The 21,041-nt window shown below is 41.2% G+C and overlaps 1 protein-coding gene across 1 annotated transcript in view; it reads right to left on the reverse strand.

The window, feature by feature from the left end:
- The window catches only part of LOC121862355 (N-acetyltransferase ESCO2-like), a 45,220-nt gene extending 28,387 nt beyond the window's left edge, over positions 1-16,833 (reverse strand). Inside the window, exons 1-5 of the mRNA XM_042360585.1 lie at positions 16,673-16,833; positions 14,271-14,485; positions 11,253-11,419; positions 8,878-8,985; positions 5,326-5,376 (exon numbers count right to left, since the gene is read on the reverse strand). Of these exons, the coding sequence (XP_042216519.1) occupies positions 5,326-5,376; positions 8,878-8,985; positions 11,253-11,419; positions 14,271-14,463 (519 nt within the window). The 5' untranslated portion in view covers positions 14,464-14,485; positions 16,673-16,833. The remainder of the gene's footprint in view (positions 1-5,325; positions 5,377-8,877; positions 8,986-11,252; positions 11,420-14,270; positions 14,486-16,672) is intronic.
- Positions 16,834-21,041: the final 4,208 nt, after the last annotated feature.

The raw sequence follows: 21,041 nt of genomic DNA on the forward strand, positions 1-21,041 counted from the left end.
TGTGAGTGAGTGTGTGTAATAAAAATAAAAATAAAAATAAAAATAATAATAATAATAATAATGATGATATTAATTAATGGTTTATTGAAAAAGTTCAGCAGCCCAAAGGCTGAAAATATACATTAGACAAGAATAGCTTATTACATACAAAGACATGGGGTAGGTGGGTCGTTTAACAAAAGCTTTCATTACTAAAAGGAGAAGGAGCATGAATTGAACATACAAATTATAGTTTACACTTGATGGCCCGGGCTGGTCTCTTGCCCTACTGTGTGAGGACACGTAGGTCACGTGGTGCAGTAACTCGTCCGTAGGTGTTGACCTGAAGGACCTCACGTGGTTATGGAGACATGGGGTGGTGTGGTGTTCACGTGTAGTAACTTGTTCAAGGATGTTGACATGAAGGACCTCACGTGGTCAGGGAGACACCGTGTGGTGTGGGTTGGTGTCACAGTACCTCACTCGCTGCTAAATAGTGTTGTGTTATCTTATGGTCAGGTGTAAAGCCGACCCAAGGTTGTTCCCAGGGTGGACTGATTAACACAACCTGGTCAGAAAATGGTGATCGGTTCCCAGGGGTGCTTATCTCTAGGTGTGGACCTCACTGGTGGGTCACGGCTCTCGCTAGTACTGTCTGGTTCTAGATTCACTGACTTAAATGCTGTTCAACACTGATCCCACTTCTTTCCGAAATGAAATTGTCACTTTTAGCGTGATTATGTTGATATCATGGTGGTGAGGATGGGTCGAGGAAAGGGACTTGGGGAATGGGCTCAATATTAACCGGGGGCAGCTCCGCAGCATGAGTGGGCACCTGATTGGTCTTGACCCTCCGGTGGTCAAAGATGTGTGTGTGTGTGTGTGTGTGTGTGTGTGTGTGTGTGTGTGTGTGTGTGTGTGCACCCACTACACAGGGTGGTGAAATGCATCTAGTGTGGCAGCATTTTGTTACAGTTAAAGTGCAAGCACTGCTTGCTCCCTCACGCTTTCGGCTGCAGCCGCTGGCTAGCCCTCGTGGAGAACAGGGAAGCAACTTGCATAAGTCTTCTCCTACCAGTTCACAGCCTCCCCACCATCAAGGATCCTGCTGTGCCTCCTCGTGGCAACACACGGTAACTGGGCGCCTTGTGGGCCCAGGCTAGATCAGCAGGGGATCTCAGAGTAGCAGTGGGCCCCACCAGAGGGAAGGCGCATAGGCTCACTGGCATGTGGAAACGTCCTGGCACCTACCAACCACCGCCCTGCTGCCTTGCGGATTAACCTTGGTAGGTACAAGGCTACGGGAGTACACCCCAAACGAAAAATCTGCGGTGGAGCCCCGCATCAGGCAGACATGTTTACAGAGCTCCAACAAGACCCCAACAGCGGTACAGGCTGAAGAGGTGACCACCATGGAAACCCAACGACTACACCGGCGGACGAAGGCAAAGCCCAATGGACAGGCTACTAAGGCAAAACCCAACAAACTGGGCTATCGGCAGTCCATTGCAACTCTCCCTCTCCCCAGTCATTGCAACACTTGCACCACTGAATCAAGAAAAGAGAGAGCCAAGATGTGTGGTTGCAGCCTGCACTCCTGCCTCACCACATAAATCAACTCACACACAGCCATCACACAGCTCATCATACAACTCGCCATCATCAAAACCCCTTATACCCCCCAATAGTCCTATGGTGACGGGAACAGGCAGAAATGACTCCCGGGAGTCTCTAGTTACAACTCAGCACATGGGTGACACAGATAAGATGGTCGTTTATGCACTGGGATCTAGGCAGCAGTGCAATCCGGTCCTGTCTGTGTAACTGAGCAGCCCTTATGAGGAGCCACTCTGCTCACCCCACATGGGGAGGGGGTGAGAAAAGGTGCCTTAAACATAGCCTGCCTAAAAACCCAACCTGACTGGGCAACCGCACCCAGTAAGGTCAACCTTATGTGGTCGAAAACACAATCATAATCACAGACACAAACAAAAACAAACCATACAACCTCTTATGGTCGCTGCATGGAATGACAGGACCCTTCTGGATACTGGCACAAATGCGCATCCTGAAAGCAGAACTGCCCTGGTGGCAAAAGAGCTGGCTAGGTATAATATAGACATAGCAGCCATCAGTGAGTCCTGGCTCCCAGATGAAGGCCAACTCACGAACAAGGTTCTGGCTACACCTTCTTCTGGAAGGGTAAGCCTGCTGCGGAGAGAACTACATTTATGGAGTTGGCTTTGCCACCCTCCAATTGCATCCTACACAGGCTAACTGAAATGCCTATTGGGATCAACGAGCACCTCATGCCTTCTTCATCAGTGCATATGCCTCAACATGGATGCAGAGGATGACATCAAGGAGGCCTTTCATGCCGACCTTGACAGAGTACTAACCTCTATCTCCAGAGAAGATAAGGTTGTGCTCCTTGGTGACTTCAATGCCAAAGTTGGCAGAGACGCTAATATTTGGCAGGAAACCATAGGGAGAAATGGACTAGGCAAGTGTAATCCCAATGGCCTACTCCTTCTCAGTAAGTGTGCTGCACACAGCCTCACTATCACCAATACCTTGTTTAGGCAGACCGACAAGTTCAAGGGATCGTGGCAACACCCACGATCCAAACATTGGCATCTCATTGACTACATCATTGTCAAAGAAAGAGATATCCGAGATGTCCTCATCACCCGTGCCATGCGTGGCTCAGACCACTGTGACAGTGACCATTGACTTGTCAGATCCAAGCTCTTACTTCACGTTGCCCCAAAACGGCAAAGGCAGCAAGCCTCTAGCAGAGGTTTTAATACTAAGCATCTGCAGGATCCAGCGGTAGCACATGCCTTCAGAGAGCAGCTCAAACATGGGCTTATAAACAACCCAACAGCAAACAACGCGAATCCCAGTGCCGAATGGGATACTCTTAACACTGTTATGACAAAGACTTGCAGAGAGACTCTCGGCCAGTTCAAAAGAATACACCAGGACTGGTTTGATGAAAATGACCTGGCAATCAAAGTTCTCATCGATGATAAACGTGCTGCTTTTACGGACTGGCAGAACAACCCTCAGTCTCGGACCAAAGCAAGAAGAAAGCGGCAGCCCAGCGGGAACTTCACAATCTAAAGAACAACTGACTTAAAAATAAAGCATGTGAAACACAAAAACTTGCAGATCAGCACAAGAAGCATGAATTTTTCATTTTCACTAAAATATTTTATGGGCCAGTCACTCGTGGCGCAGACCCCCTTCGCTCATCTCACGGTAACCACATAATTAAAAACGATGAAGGCCTCCTTCAGTGCTGGAAAGAGCACTACCATTCATTGCTCTCCCGAAACACCAATGTGGATGTCCTGACTACCCAGCAGGTCCCTCAGCAATCAGGCTGACCTAACTCAGCTATCCTCCATCCCTGGATGAGGTAGCTACTGCCATCAAACAGATGGAAAATAACAAAGCCTGATGGAATCCTAGCCGAGGTGTATAAAGCAGGACCTCTACTTCCCAGCCATCTCCATTCTCTTCTGGAGAATATATGGGAATAGGAGGAAATCCCCCAAGCTCTTAAAGATGCCTCCATTGTCAATACTTATAATAACAAGGGGGACTGGTCAGACTGTGGCAACTACCGTGGGATCTCGCTGCTCTCCGTAGCTGGCAAGATTATTACCCAAGTCCTCCTAAACAGACTTCTTCCTGAGGGGAAAAACTATCTCCCAGAATCTCAATGTGGCTTTAGACCATCACGAGGCACCACTGACATGATCTCTGCTGCCCGCCAGATACAGAAAAAGTGCAGAGAACAGCGTCGTGACCTGTACATGCCTTCATCGACCTAACCAAGGCCTTCGACTCGATCAACAAGGAAGCCCTCAGGTGGACCCTCAGCCGTTTTGGCTGCCCACCAAAATTCATCACCATTGTGAGGCAACTCCACGATGGCATGAACGGCAGTGTCCTGCACAATGGCACCCAGTCAGAGTTCTTCCCCATCCAAACAGGGTTAAACAAGGGTGTGTACTGGCACCAACTCTCTTTTCCATCTTCTTGGCTGCCTTCCTTACTCTTGCCAGTGCCAATTTAGCCACCGGAGTGAACATCGGTTACCATGTGAAGGGGGGTCTTTTCAACATAAGACGACTCCATGCAAGAACAAAGGTGTCGGCAGCTTCCATTACCGAAATTCAGTATGCAGACGACCTCACCCTTGTTGCTCACACTGAACACAATCTACAGGAGATCCTGAACACCTATGTGTATGGACACTTCGGCCTTGAGGTGAATGTATGTAAGACTCAGATTCTCTTTCAACCTGGCCCTGGTTTCAGACACAACTCTACCATCCATCCAGCTTAACGGTACTACACTCTCTAATGTTACCTACTTTCGGTATCTCGGCATCCACCTGTCCACTACCGCGGACATCGATAAAGAGATTCAGCATCGGACCAGATGTGCATCTCAAGCCTTGGGCGGACTCCGAAATTGTGTCTTCAGCTGTCAGGAGCTGAAATTATCCACAAAGCTGCACATATATCGAGCAGTGGTCCTGCCCACCCTACTATATGGCAGTGAGACATGGGTCACATACAGGAGGCACCTCAAGAAACTTGAAAACTTTCACCAACATAGTCTATGTTCAATCCTCCGAGTTCGCTGGGAAGACAAGAGAACAAATGCCAGCATTCTTGCTGACAGCCAACTGTAGGAGCATCAAGGCTACCATTATCCTTGAACAACTACGTTGGACTGGCCATATTACCCACATGGACGACAGTAGACTGCCAAAGCAGCTACTTTACAGTCACCTAATGAATAGTAAACGTAACACTAGCGAGCAATTGAAAAGGTATAAGGATAGTCTTATAAGACAAACCTGAAAAGGTGCCAAATCGACCCCCTCACCTGGGAGTCGATTACTCCACATCGTAACGCTTGGAGAAGCACCACACGAGAAGGTGTCAGTACTTTCGAGTTAGCCCAACTGCAAACCGAGGCATATAAGCGCCAACGTCGGAAAGACGCTGCCACTGCCCCTCCTACAGTAGATGGAGCCCTCCAAATGTAAAACAAATGTGGACGAAACTGCCAGTCCCGTATCGGGCTCTTTAGTCACCTCAAAACTCACTAACCTAGGTGACATCCCTAATAACTCATATCATTGTATCATAGCTGGATGATCGTCATACTCGATTCCAAGTGACAGCAAAATAGTAGCATATAGTAGTAGTGAGTGACCTCCTTATGGTTGACCAATAAGATATACCCTGTACTAATAAGTAGCAAGTATTTTACATCATAACTTACAAAAGTGCAATATAATATGCTATAAAATATACTTACTGGAGAGTCTAAGAAGGTCATGCCCGGGGAAGAAAGCACCCGACGTTTCTTCTGTAAATGGTGAATTCTTTGTTAATTACATGTTAAGAAACTTAGAATTTGCCGGTCTTGCAACAAATTACTGTACACTAGTTTGGTAGCTGCCTACTACTTACTACCTTACACCAATGCTATCAAACCGGGAGGTACTACCACCTGGGAAGATATTGGAAGCATAATGTTTTGTCCAATGGTAGACCCTGCTGCCATATGGCATCACAGAAATTGTGACCAAGTCCCAGGTTGCTGATCTGTCTTTCTGCCTCATTTACAGACAATTGCAGGGTCTCAATTGTTTTTCTACTTTGACAACACAACATACACAATGTACAGTACATCGTTTCTCATTCTTGATTTATTTTTTTCATTTTTGTATTTACTTATAGTTATTATGATTATTCTTATTATTTTTTATAAATTTGTATTAATTATAATAATAGTTGTTATTATTATTATATTCCCCCCCCCCCGGCCCTGATGTAGGTCAGTGACCTGTGCCGTGTGGGCTGGTCCTCACAAAAAAAAAAAAAGCCTTGTACCTACCAAGGTTAATCCGCAAGGCAGTGGGGCAGTGGTTGGTAGGCACCAGGACGTGTCCACATGCCATTGGGCCTATGCGCCGCCCCTCTAGGGCCAACTGCTACTCCGAGATCTCCTGCTGGTATAGCCTAGGCCCACGAGGCACCGTGTGCTACCACGAGGAGGCACAGCAGGAGTCTTGATAGTGAAGCGGCTGTGTACTGGCAGGGGAAGACTTATGCAAGTTGCTTCCCTGTTCACCACGAGGGCTAGCCAGCAGCGGTAATTGAAAGCAAGAGTAAGCAAGTCATGCTTGCACCTTAACATTAACATAATGCTGCCACACTACACACACACACACAGGAATTAAGACAAAAGCATCCAGTTAGGGTCTGGTTGTGTGACTGCCTGGTGGCGAGGTAAAGTTCAGGTGTTGAGGAACGTTTGGCAACACCAGTGCATGTTACCATTTCATCTCTCTAATCACCCACACCTTTCTGCCTTCTCACTCCATATTTTAAAATATTATGTAACATAATGTTGAAGGGATACAACTTTGCTCATTTATACAGTAGTACCCTGATTTACGATCAATTGAATCCACAGGGTACCGCGTAAAGTGAAAACGGCGTAAAGTGAACAACAGAACATATGGGATTAATTCCAATAGAGACTGGCCCGACCCCCAAACTCCACTTTTTCCGACACAATACCTATGTTGTAGTAAAAATAACATCTAAATTTTATGATGGTATGCTCACACAATTAATATTTAAGAGAAATACAGTCGCCAGGTTAATGTCCATTCAAATAATGGACTCAAATCCTCCCCCCTCTTCCCAGCTCACTAGCTCCTACCTCTCTGAGAAATGATTGGGAGAAAACACTAGATTTTAACATTTAGTAATAAATAATACCTCAGACTAAAGTTAGGATAATATAATTGACATTTCTGGATTCCTTGCAGGTCAGGGAATATTTTGAATGTAAACTTCATATATTTTCCACAAAAGATAAAATATTTGCTTTGTGTAAACCAAATTATTACATTAGATCTAAAATTTGTATGTCTTATGCAAAATCCATGATGTTTATATTCAAAATGATCATCATATTGTAAGAATTCCAGCAATGTAAATTATATTCTGGCTGGGTAATTTGTATGAATTTTATGAGCTAAAACATATATCTTCAGTAAATAAACAAAGAAATATTCGTCAAGGACACTATCTGTCAATCAAAATACTCCGCCTTAGCTGGGTCGGTCCCTCCCTTCCTCCCCCCACCCCCTCTCCCTACCAGAGAAGCTTTGGGAGAAAATAGTATATTTACATTTTTAGTAATAAATAATAACTCAGACTAAAGTTAGGATAATATAATTGACATTTCTGGATTCCTTGCAGGTCAGGAAATATTTTGAATGTAAACTTCATATATTCTGCACAAAGGATAAAATATTTGCTTTGTGTAAACCAAATTATTACATTAGATCTAAAATTTGTATGTCTAATGCAAAATCCATGATGTTTATATTCAAAATGATCATCATATTGTAAGAATTCCAGCAATGTAAATTATATTCTGGCCGGGTAATTTGTATGAATTTTATGAGCTAAAAAAAAAAAAAAAAATTATACTTCACCGCGTATGAGTAGATGCACCGCGGGAAGTGAAAGTCCGGTTCTGGCAAGGTACCGCGTAAATGAGAAATCGCGTAAAGTGAAACCGTGTAAAGCAGGGTAATACTGTACTTACACTTATGACAATCTACCTAAAAATACTTTAGCTTTTGTGTTCATGCAAGACATCTTCAGGTCATGAGACCCACTAATCCCCCACCCAAGAAAGGGTAACCTGACATTCCATCAGAAGGTCAGTAATACGAGACATAACAGAAAGCTCAATTGGCGGAAATATCAATTTAACTAACGGTTAGCTGGAATTAGTTCGTTAGATTGAGAAAATACTGTATCTCATCACGGGTTTCAGAAAAAAATGCTATGGGGTGTGTAACACAGCATATTTTCTTTGACTGTACATATGATTGACAAGCATTAGTACATTATCTTCAGGAAATATTATACACAAATTTAATTTATCATAATTAATCAATCTTTATAATTCATTTGAGACCTTACTCAGATATTGTAAGTATTTGTGCAAGAGCCCTAACATCCACAATTAGCTGAACTCTGAAACACTGAAGATTCCTCTAATATCGGTTCTATTCCGGTATGAAAACCAACTGTTAAACTTCCACTGTTTTCGGCTTCCCATTATCCATGGTGGCATGAATGTGGGAAAATAAATATGTATTGTGTAGTAACTAAGGCACATTTTTACTGACTCCTAATTACCATTTTTATAATTTTCTTATCTGCCACTGGCATGTGTTTGTATTAGTTTTGCTTTACATAGCCATGAGTGTAAGATGGAATATGATTGTTAGGATGTTATGCCACTTCCTTGCAAGGAAGTTTATAAAATTCTAATTTATGGTTTACAATATAAGTGAATGTATGAAAGTTTGATATGTTTATTGAAATAAATGTGATTGTATTGTCAGTTTTGTTTTGTTTCACCCAAAATTATTCCAAGTGAGGTACTGTATATACTGTCCCAATACTGGACCTCAAAACCTGGTTATAATTTACATGAAAAAATGAATTTACAGTGACGAATAACTTGGTTGTAAGACATCATCCATTTTATCTGCAGAATACCCGAGTTAGTTTTTTTTTTAATTTTCATAGAAAAAATCCACTAGGTACCCACATTTCAAAGGAATTTTCATGCCAGATATGGAAATTTCATGTTATTCTCATAATATAAAAGTGAAAAAAAGCTCAAATTAGCACTTTCATTTTTGGTGACTTAATGATATTACTTGTAGTAGGAATAAGTATGACATGGGACGCTGCAGTGAATAAGTCTTTAACATGAAATTTGTTTTAAAAAATTACATGCTTCAGTAAAAAGCTCTTCTATACTCACTTTCTGTCCAGGCGTTGGAGTCTTCAGTGGACTGCGGTTGGATGGCAGACATGGTGTATATCTTCCTTCCTTCAACCTCTTAACTACAGTCTTGACACTGGCCCTTTTCTGTCAGTAGATGCAAATCTTATGTAATATCATGTGATGCAAAAGCATAAATTCTTGTTTTTATCTTTTTTTACTTTCTTGACTTTTCCAACTTAACCATTCAACTGTGATGTGCATCATATGATAGTACAGTACATGTCGGACTGTGACGTGCACAACATGAAAACTCAGTTTTCACTCCACTGTTTTAAAATTGACTGCCATGATTCATATTCACAAAGTGAGTCTAGTGTCCCTGTAGACCTCTTAATACAGTAAAGCCTCCCATAACAACGGTTCAACTAACGAAGATTCATATCTAAGATCCTGGTTAATTTAGGACCCAATTCACTTACACCATTATTTTCAACATATTTAAGATGAAATTAAAAAATATATAAATTATATTTTCGTATAAATAATAACTAAATCCCGACAGTATTATATAAAAAAAAACAAGCCTTGCACACGGAGGCTGCCGGGCTTGTGAGTGGTGACGCCAGCATCACTAGTACAAACAGTCACAGCTGGCGGGCCCTTTGTTTTCATGCATCTGAACAGGAAAAGGAGAAAAACTTTCTCAGGTTTCTTACAGCATTTTTGTGTCCCTATTCAACATAAGCAAGAGAGCAAGTAGTGGTAGTGCTGGTTCAAAAGCTATAAGAAGGTGTATAAGCTTATCTGAGAAACTAGATGTGTTAAAACAATATGAAAAAGGCGAGAGGTCTGTGGATATTATATGGAGCAAGCAATAAACATATTTTCTTGAGTGGATCCATTAACAGAACAAAGCATTAAAATTTAAATAAATGCAAATGACCTCTACATAAAGATGTATAATGAGAAAAGAAAGCAGCTGTGCAAGGTTCTTTCGACAGCTTTATTATTATATGGCCTAAATCATCAACTTCAGGTTCAGTAACAGTTTCAGCAACAGCTATGATATCTTTATGGAAAGCTACAGCTTCAGCCAGAGTTGAACCTGATGACTTCGTCATCCGAGTTAAAACTCGCACATCATCATTGGCTGTCCTTATGTTTTAGACTTTACCACCATTGGTGAGTAGAATTTTTGCTTTACATTCGTAAGTATTATTTAAAACATATATGAACAGTAAATAAGTGTTTCTTTCATATTCATATGTAGAGAAATGACGATATGTTTTCACATGTACGCACTTACATATGTTGGCGTTGCGCACTCACTTTTTTTCTTTACCATTAATGGTTAGCTACTTCTATTGTTCCATTTATTAACATTAAATAACATTACTTAAAACATACATACAGGTATTCAATTTTTGTTTACATTAAGTTCACTACAGCTACAACCAGGGTCATATTCTCTTCAGTTTCTTATGTAGAACCATAGTCACTCACGAAAACAATGCCGTCTCGTATCCTCTTGTGTGTTTCAATATTCTACGTATTATTAATTAATTGTAATGTTCATTTCACATATATAAACATTAATTCAATCAAATACATATTCAGTAATAAACAATAATGAATCTTTTGTGCATATTCTTAAAAAGATAAATGACGCGGTATCCTTAAATGTGCACGTATATGTTGGTGCTCCCAATCCATCTCACTTTTTTTCTTTACCATTAGTGGTTAGATACTTCTATTGTTCCATTTATTAACACTGAATAACATTACTTAAAACATATATATTAATTTTACTACAGCTACAACCAGGGTCTTATTTTCTTAATTTTCTCATGTAGAACTATCGTCCCGGACTCCCAGCTGTAAACAAAAACGAAAACAATGGCGTCCCATCTCCTCTTGTGTGACCATATTATTATTCATTTATATTGTATAAAGTGCATTCAGAAACATTATTTAAAGAATATAGTTTGCAATTTTCATTAATTTTATTGTTTTGGGGGGAAAAGAGGGTAAAAAGCCACACAAAAGATATGAAAAGGTCACACATGGGAATGCATCTCATTATTTTTGCTTTATTTTAATGGTAATTAATGATTTGCAATACGATGATTCACCTTACACTGCAATATTGGAAGACACATTACTGTCGTTATTCAAGGCTTTACTGTACTACTCATGTCTCAGCAGGGTATTAAACTATATGTGTACATTAATTAGGAGAGTGTAGATGTGTGTGACTCATGGTACAATGGAAATAGGAATTTGATGTCTCACCTGAGTTGGGCCTCAGCCACACACAAAAAGCACTTTTGTCAAGACATCAAATCATCCAGAGGTCATGGATTAAAAAAAATTTCATCACTATTCCAATAATACTTTTTGTTTCTCCTCACCTTTATCTTCTCCCTTGGTTTGAGCTTTGGCTTCTTGATACTGTGGCCAACACCTTTATTTATGCCATCTCTGGGTCGTTTGATTTTCTTACAGACAGGCAGGGGCTCAGCCTTGTGATATGGAACCACAGTGCTCTTTGGAGACTTGTAAAACCCAAAGTTGAATCCTGTAAGACACAAAACATTTTAAGTAATCTACACATACACATTGATAGAAATTATTTTTTCAAATTTAAATTCCATCATGTATGTTCTGAAAGTTTAACAGTGGGAGATTTTCTTATCTTGTTTGAGAATTTTATACCAATACTTGCAATATTACTTATTAAATCTCTGTTCAGTATCATGTACAAGAAGCTCTCATGAAGGATGGATGCAACAGAAGAAAAATACTTTAAAGTTTGTCAAAATTCAACATGCCCTTAAAACACACTAAGGTTTGAGTCTCAAAATGGCCACGAATAGCCAAAACTGTGAATATCATTTGCTGATGGGGTGGGGTGGGTGGGGGAAGGGGGGTACATTTGTACTCATCTGCAAAGAAATGCATATTCCCTTTGTGTGTTTGCCCTTAGGACAATTATTTCTTTTACCTGTACTGTATATGTGTGTGTAGCCACACACACGTAAATAAATAATAATGGGAAATCCTCTCACAAATAAACAGAAACAACAAAATGTAAGAAATGTGGAAAAAAAATGTGAGTCTACCTTCAAGTCAACTCATGCTTTGTTATTAAAGTTAGGTTGCCATACGGCAATTTTTTTCTCATAAAAGTTACTGTCTCTAGAACGAATGGCATCTGAGTTCCAGCCTGGAAATGCCATCCCTCAGTGACCTCCACCACCAAGCACTGGAAAGGTTTGGCAGTGGACTACCGCACCACCCTCGTCATTGCCACCTCCTGCAGCCCCCCACCCAACTCGTGCAGTCCGCCACTACAACAAAATTCAGCCCATAAGAGCCCGCACCGATAGATATAAGAACAGCACCATCCCATCTATTGTAAAATAATAAACAACTCCTGATTTATGTACTGAACAGCCCTGTAAATGTATTCAATGCATATTATATCATTATGTCTAAATCAAATGTAAGTCTGTATATTTTCAGCCACCGGCTGTAACTCTATTAATAAACTGTTTATTATTATTACAGATCAAACTTACAAAATTTCTTTTATAGCCATCTAGCCAACCCAACATGAAGGATGTTGGTAATTGTGATGTAATACAGTAAGTCCCCGTATAACGTCGGTCCGCTTTACATTGTTTCGGTACTAGTGTACGTCGCTAAACTTTAGAGACCAAAAATTCGTTTAACGTCCGGATGATCCGATCTTACGTCATTTTGCGTCGTCACGGACTACTTTCTACGGCGCAACACCCTTGTCTGGCCTCGCTACTCTCTCTCGGCTCGCCGCGCTGCCCTCACTCGCGGAACATCACAGCATCCCAAAGCGACTCCAAGACAGTCTGTTATGACTTCACTTCATTCGTTTGTACCCAAGTGCTTTTGCTCTAAAACTGTATTCTAACCATTCAAAATGACTTCCAAGCACCCACCAAGTGCTACTGATGCTAGTGGAGTGAAGAGGCAACGTAAGACCATTACCCTTGCTACGAAAATGGACGTATTAGCCGGTTTGAAAAAGGGAAACGTGCTGTGGACATTGCCGTTGTGCTTGATCTAACCCCCACAACAGTGAGTACCATCCGGACCAATGCTGATAAGATTACGGTTAGCGCTGGAAGTGGTTCTTCTCTTGCAACTAAGACAACTCGTACTAGAAGCACTGTGATAGAAAAGATGCTGGCAATGTGGATGGAGGACCAGAATCAACATAATGCCACTGTAAGCCTTATGGTTATCCAGCATAAGGCCAGATCCTTGTTTGACGACTTAAAGGCAGAAGAGGGTGAAGGATCGAAGGAAGAGACCTTTACGGCCAGCTGAGGATGGTTTCAACGATTTAAGCGCAGGTATAACTTCCACAATATTATGCTATCGCCGCTGGCTTCAGCTACAGTGCTGGCATGTGTTGCGATTAAATTTTTCGACCTGTGACCTCGCCAGATGTATAAGTATTTACAGACAAGTCCTGGTTCTGCTGAGTGGACTGTCTTCGGCGGGTAGCGGTGCTGCCCGCCCTGCCATGAGACAGATCGCCCTCGCTAGTGATGCTGTGAAGACCAGCCCTCTGCTCACACTGGTGAACACCGACTGTCCGAGAATTTGTGCTGGGACAATTTACACAGTACTGTTGTCTCTTGGAGCACCATACTGATCTGCATTGACCCGCACTTGTAAGTACAGCCTAAGTGATGACATACCCCTCAGTACTGAAACATTGTTGATTAATTACACCTACTTGTTTCTGCCTTATCTGGAGTCATAAGACAATGCAGAAAGAAGTGAAGCTACGATTAATAGTTATGAACTTTGTGTTATGTCACTATGTTTAATAAATAGTAATTAAGATAAAATTGTGTGAGACTAACTAATTATGTATCAGATAGATCACCATGTAATATTATAAATGCCTTCTCCTCTGCAGGATTTGACCACATCAATAAATATTGAATGTGTCAAAAGGAGGGTTTCGACTTGCCCATCACCTGAACGTCCTTAACCAAGGCACATACAATTACAGTAAAAGTCCAAAAATCTGGATGCCAGAAATACAGACCACCCGAGAATCCGGACTTTTCGAAAACTATTTTTTTTATAAATTTAGCGGGCTTTTGTGTGTACGTGCGCATGCGTGAATGCCACAGCTGCACAGTGACAACAAGCGACCACGCAGTCGCCACTTTAAAACGAGCAATCAAACTGTGACAACGTATGTAAATATGAGTCCTACTCTTTCCATGTGCGTGTAAGTGATATTTGGATTACCACCAGTTTCCAAGACCTGAGGTTTTACTAGGAAAATCCTGACAAGTGCTGGTGTGCATATTCATGGATCACATAGAACTAGCACCATAATACTGTACAAATAGCAAAAATATTATTACCTGAACTTAGGGTTACCCCAGTTATTTCTGAAGGTCTTGGTGGAGTTGCAGAAGCAAAATTAGCATGCTTTGGTGACCTGTGAGTTAAACTGGCTAGATGAGGTGCAGCCTGCAAGCCCCCTTCACATAATTTCAAGGGTGAATATCTGCGAGGGGTCGATAAGACCCCACAGTCAGGGATCATTGGTGCCATCAAACAGTCGCCACAAATTTGCCTGAAACAGAAAATAATGTTTGAAAAGATATTATGTAACTGAAACCCAATACTGTACAGCACTTATATCCTTGAGTTCTAAGTACAAGTACAGTGCATTCTCGTATAGCGTCGTCCCGCTTAACATTGTTTCGGTACTATGTCGCTAAACTTTAGAGACCAAAAATTCGTTTAACGTCCCGGGGATCCGACACTACGCCATTTTGCGTCGTAACGAACTACTTTCTACGGTGCATCACCCACTCTTGCCTGGCCTCGCTACACTCTCTTGGCTCGGAGCGCTGCCCTCACTCGCGGAATGTCACAGCGTCCCCAAGCGACGCCAAGCCAGTCTCTGTTACGACTTCACATCATTCGTGTGTGCTTAAGTGTTTTTGCTCTAAAACTGTACTATAACCATTCAAAATGACTTCCAAGAGCCCATCAAGTGCTACTGATGCTAGTGCAGTGGAGGTTAGGTTAGGATGGGTTGGGTCGGGTTAGGTTTTGGATGATTCTGATCTCATTTCTATTGCAAATTACTATTTTTGTGATTTTCCCTAACACAAAACCCCTGGTTCCCACTGGGGGTCCCCTATTATCATTGGATAAGGGAGAGGTTAGCTCAAAATGTAGTGATTTGCAGTAGAAATGAAGGTCAGAATCATCCAAAACAAACCATAAACCATCAGAAAAACATAATTTCAACTTCCGACAAAAACTTACAAAAAATATGACGATTTTCCAACACTTTATTGCGACTTTCATGGAAAGTAATCATGAACGGATGAAATGCTACAGAAGAAGTGTCTTAAAACTGTCTAAAGTACTGATTCCATAACTTAAATGTAGTGGATATTTTGTCGTGACCGGCTAAGTTCCTACTAGCACTATTTTACCGTGAGTGCACTCTGATTGCCTAAGTACTTTCTGTTTTATAGGAAGTTAGTTAAGGTTAGGTAGGGTTCTTTGGTTGGTTAGGTCAGTTCTATTAGATTCTAGTAAATGTTGCCTCTTATAATGATAAGTTTCTATGCACAACAGAAATATGTTTAGATATATTTACAGCTACACAACGATTGACTCACGGTGAAATAAATGCTACATGCCACCAGACCAGACACGGTCAAAGAGTTCTCACATTGTACACCAGTATTGGACGATTAGCCAAACTTAAAATCCTAAAATTTGCTGAATGACCGAAATGATAATTGTACTAAAAATCCTAGTGATAATGATTAAAAGCCCAAAATACCTTTTGGAATAAAAACGATGATTAATATTGTCGACTCACCTGCTGACGAGTTATCAGTGAGTTCTGATATGATAATCATTTCTTGTGTAAATGCTTCATTTGGTAGATATTTAGGCACCTAATCACTACTTTGTCTTCTTGGCGGTAATGAGGCGGCCTTATGTGAAGGTTAGGTTATGTTAGGTTAAGGTTAGGTTATGTTAGGTTAAGGTTAGGTTATGTTAGGTTAAGGTTAGGTTATGTTAGGTTAGGTTAAGGTTAGGTTATGTTAGGTTAAGGTTAGGTTATGTTAGGTTAAGGTTAGGTTATGTTAGGTTAAGGTTAGGTTATGTTAGGTTAAGGTTAGGTTATGTTAGGTTAAGGTTAGGTTAAGTTATGTTAGGTTAAGGTTAGGTTAAGGTTAGGTTATGTTAGGTTAAGGTTAGGTTATGTTAGGTTAAGGTTATGTTAGGTTAGTTAGTTCGAAACTCATCAAATAACATCGGAAAAACATATTTTTAATACCCAAACAAAGACTGGTGCATTAGTGAAAATTGACCTTTTTTTTAATTGATGTAATCATACAAGACAGCACAATAGTTATGTCTAACTGGTTTCCCTTGAGGCCAAGTGAGTGCCATCACCCCTGGACCCACTGACGGTACAGGTCACTGCAGTACCTGAAGCAAACCTGTGATTTTGCCCAAGGTCAAACTAAACAAGCTTGTTATGTCCAACCTAAGAGGGCAGTGAACCCAAGTCAATATCGCACTGCAATACATCCATACAAGTCAAACTCAGATATACTAGTTGGGTATAATCAAGAACTCCACCGCATAGTCTTATTCACCCAAATCCTTCTTTAAATAGGTGCACAAGTCTAGTATAAACAAAATTCCAGGCAATTTAGTGCATGAAACAGCTATTGTCATTAGTCCCATTCTACAACGGCATCAAACCTAAAAGTTCATTTACCGGAAAGAAGCAGTCTAGTGAGTAGCATCAATGGAATAATTCTAGTCGTAGGTGTTCTTCCTGCCCGTCCAATTTGATAATACCGAATGCCAGTAGGACTATTATCATTAGTTGAGACTGGTGAGCCCGCCTTTAGCTCCCGCGCGTCCTTCAAACAGGTCCCACACTCCCCATTACCAAGGTAGTCGATGGTTCTTATCAGATCATTTTTTTTGTCATAATATATATATTTAACTTCTTTTTTCATCCTTAAATTATCTGTTATTTTTTATGTATGTTACTTTATTATATTTATCCCGAAAGCAAGATTTCCTAAAAGTTTAAGATATGTTGCCTTAAGAATTTGGCTTTATCAATTATTTTCATTATTCTCTATTCGTGTCAACAATACTATCAAAAACTTAAAAAAAAAATAAAGCAATATATTATTTGTTCAAGTGAATTATCATGTTTTGACATAGGCGAGGCAGACCTAAGGTTTGAGGCTCCATTCAACCTTTGAAGTATCGGAAGCTCAAATTCGAATACGTGATTCAAGGATTTGATAATTTGTATGAAGCGTTGAAAATAACATACAAGGATCTTTCCTGATAACATGGTTGTAAATAAGTATTCATGCAATATATATATATATATATATATATATATATATATATATATATATATATATATATATATATATATATATATATATATATATATATATATTGTAGTGGATTTCTCCCCTACAAACGCTGTTTGTCGCTGCCTAGCCGACCCCACCAATTCCCCAGTGTATGCCTCGTGGTCTAGGTCAACCAGCACCGCCATACACCACGGAGCGGTGGTCAACTACTAAGCCACGCCTAACCCCCGCTATTTAAGACCTGACCTCTTCCGCCGCTGCCTGGCGACCCTCGCTCCTCCTCCGCCTGCCTGGCGGTCCTCACTCCCGCTGGCGAGCATGGCGACCCACAGGCTGGTCCTCCTCTGAGCACCCTCACCAACCAGCTCTCTCTACATCACGCTTGTAACCATGCTGCCTTCCCAGCAACAAGCTGCATTGTACACCCAATACAACATGTATACATGAGAGCACATCGTGAGTTTCCTTTCTCCATCCCATCCTGAGTGTGAAACAAACAATCCCAAAAACCCCACAATATAAATAATAATAATAATAATAATTAACGGTTTATTGAAAGAGCTTGGCAGCCAGAAGGCTGAAAATATACAGTTACACATTTGGGGAATGGGTTTCGAATTACAAATAATATACAAGTAACACAAGTGATACAAATAAGATATATAATAACTAGATGGGGAAAAGCTCAAACTACAGTTCATTTCAACATAGTGACAGTGCAAGGAGTAGTGTTTACTGGGAGTGAATACACTGGTTTATTACAAGTTATTGATAATATTTACAATGGTTGGGACTGGGCTGTTCTTATAGCGATCAGTTCGTGCACGTATGGGCTGGATGCGGTTGTGGTGTCGAACAGCAATTCTCGGGCTAGGGATATATGTGTGTGTGTGTGTTCTGACCGACCGCCCAAGCGGTTATCAAGCCAGATAATTAAATATTACCGTGGCTTTAAATATCATTCAGCCTTTTTCTTTATCATTGGTCGTTATTACCGGCAGGATATACAGCTGCCCCCTCCACCTCTGAGAAATCCTAGATTTATGGATGTCAGGGCTAACTTTTTTCGGATTAAGCTGGGAATTCTTGAAATCGCCTACAAGATAATTGTGTGACCACACCAAGTGTGCGATAGCACATTAAGGACTAGCTTGGTAGTTCATGTGTAATGTGTTACTCTTGCATTTCATAATATTATACTTTACTTTTTTTTTATCTTCACCACTGATCGGCTCATTAGCCGATTAGGCGATCGGTTACGTCTCTGTTACGCGCTGTTGGCAAGTACTGGGCATGCTCTGGCTCCTGAATGTACCTGAACCTGCTCCAGTGTTAGTCAAGTCTGGTCTTGAAACAGCTCACACTCGGCGCCGTCACAACACTCTCTGGCAGGTTGTTCCAAGAGTTCACTATTCTCTCTCCGAAAAGGTTCGCCCCACAGTTTTCTGGATTTGTGGCTTCTTCAACCATGAGCTGTGACCCCTTGTGGGGCGAGCGCCCGCCAGCTCCAGGTGTGGAGTCTGTGGACACTCGACTGAGTAGTGCCCTTTGAGATGTTTATACACCTCGTTTAGGTCACCCCTTGCCCGTCTGTAGTGTATGCTAGGCAGTTGTAGGTGCTCTCGTCTCTCTGGGTAGCTGAGGTGCCGAAGTGCAGGCACCAGTCTGGTGGCCCTCTGGATATTTTCAATCAACTGTTTTCCTGATCTCTCAGCACTTACAAAGAGACAGGAAGGCCAAGCAACTGTGGGTCATCATTCATTGCTTTTAGAAGGTGACAACTACAATTTCTTGGCATTATATTTGCCCAAAAATTATCTCTGAAATAGATGAAGTCTGGGCTAATATATTGAAAGGCTTAACATTCATTCCCTCAGATAGGAATGCTCACAAGTTTAGTTTTTTAAGTTCCAATTTAATGACAAAAAGAGTTCCTTATATGAACATTCCAAGTATATGTTGGCTCCAAAATATGCTGATATAAGTTATGAAATATATTTGAAACCAGTTGCTTCTGCACTGTTGCTTGAAGAGTTCAAATTTAGGAAATTGGCAACGGATATTTGGTCTGCAATAATAATTAGTCTCTAGCATACCTAGTATATATATTTACAATTGATTAATACAATACCGGTGTACTACACATAAATACTGTACATACATACATACCTGGTATACCAGAAATTTTCAACGCCATGGAGATGGACCTATTGCGCTAGTGAGGCCGCACCTCGATTATTATGCGGTTCAGTTCTGGTGCCCTTATTATAGAATGGATATCAATTCGCAGGGGTCGGTGCAGCGAAGAATGACGAAAATGATTCCGGGACTTAGACACCTTCCATATCAAGATAGGTTAAAGAAACTAAACTCACATTCCCTAGAAAGACGAAGAGTGCGGGGAGATATGATAGAAGTATTTATGTGGGTGAAAGGAATCAATAAAGGAGACAGATAAAGTTCTTATAATATCCGAGCAGGATAGGAGTCGTAGCAACGGATTTAAGTTGGATAAGTTTAGGTTTAGGAGGGAGATAGGAAAGAACTGGTTTACAAATAGGGTGGTGGACGAGTGGAACAAGCTTAGCAACTTTGAAGTAAGTGCTGGAACGCTGAAAAGTTTTAAAGGAATGCTAGATGGATTCATGATTGATAGAGAGTGGTTGTAACTCTCGACAGGAGCTGCCAATCACAGGCCAACCGGCCTATTGCAGACTCCTTATTTTCTTTTGTTTCTTTTATGTTGGCAACGAATATGGGGTCCCTGTGTTGGGGAGACCTGGCATCATAAATGCCCGGATTTTGTCTGACCAGTTCTACCAAGGCCTCACAAACTTTTTGGTTGGTCAGTCTATTGGAATCCTTGCGTTTGGGCATGGTGGATGTTATGGAAAACTAATTATAAAATAGGTCTCGTGAGTTTACGTAGGTCACGAAGCCCCCACAACAGCTTCCGTGTTCCATACGCGTCCGTGAAAAATCGCTCACTGCGCGATCCCTCACGGATACGGACACGGAACTGATCAATGGATGCTTCTCAACCTTTTCTCATATACTCGATTTTTCACTGACACGGATGCGTACGGGGACACGGATCACGGATCACAGGCAAATGGATGCACAGACTAAGCATGTCTGTGTTGAATCCATTTGCTAAACATTCCAAGTGTGACACTGTATGAAAGCTGAAGCTCGGCTTGCAGTTCGTGTGAAAACTCGATATGAAGACAAAGAACACAAGAAATTTTAAACTTTATTGGAGCTTGCAAGGCTACTGCATAATCACCAGATTGCATTTCAAGAGCTGTACAAGCTGCTATGTGTCATTGACTTTACCTTCCCCCATCTATTATAGTGCTGATGCAGAGCCCACGTTTGCGTGTATTTACCTAGGGAAGGAAGTTAGCGGCCTGTGACCCCTCCCCCCCATATTGTTCTTGATAATTTTGTCAAGGGTTATTTTGAAGCCCATTACTGTTTTTGATTCCACAGTTTGGGATGGTAGACCTTTAAATGGGTCTACCACCCTCTGCGTGAAAAAGTATCTTTGGCTTTGGAGTCATGAATTATGAGGTGAAAGAATATTATTAGGGATTGAAGAAAAGTGGTGAAACTGAAATACAGTAGGAGTAGAAAGAATCTGGGCTCAACCAGATCGCTTTATCTGTTCTATTGTTTCTTATCTCTGTTTTGCTCCCTTGGGTCGTCAGACCTTTGTATTAGTACAGTATTGGTTTATTTATA

This window comes from Homarus americanus, unplaced genomic scaffold (assembly GCF_018991925.1).
Source record: "Homarus americanus isolate GMGI-L3 unplaced genomic scaffold, GMGI_Hamer_2.0 scaffold31037, whole genome shotgun sequence".
Taxonomy (NCBI): domain Eukaryota; kingdom Metazoa; phylum Arthropoda; class Malacostraca; order Decapoda; family Nephropidae; genus Homarus; species Homarus americanus.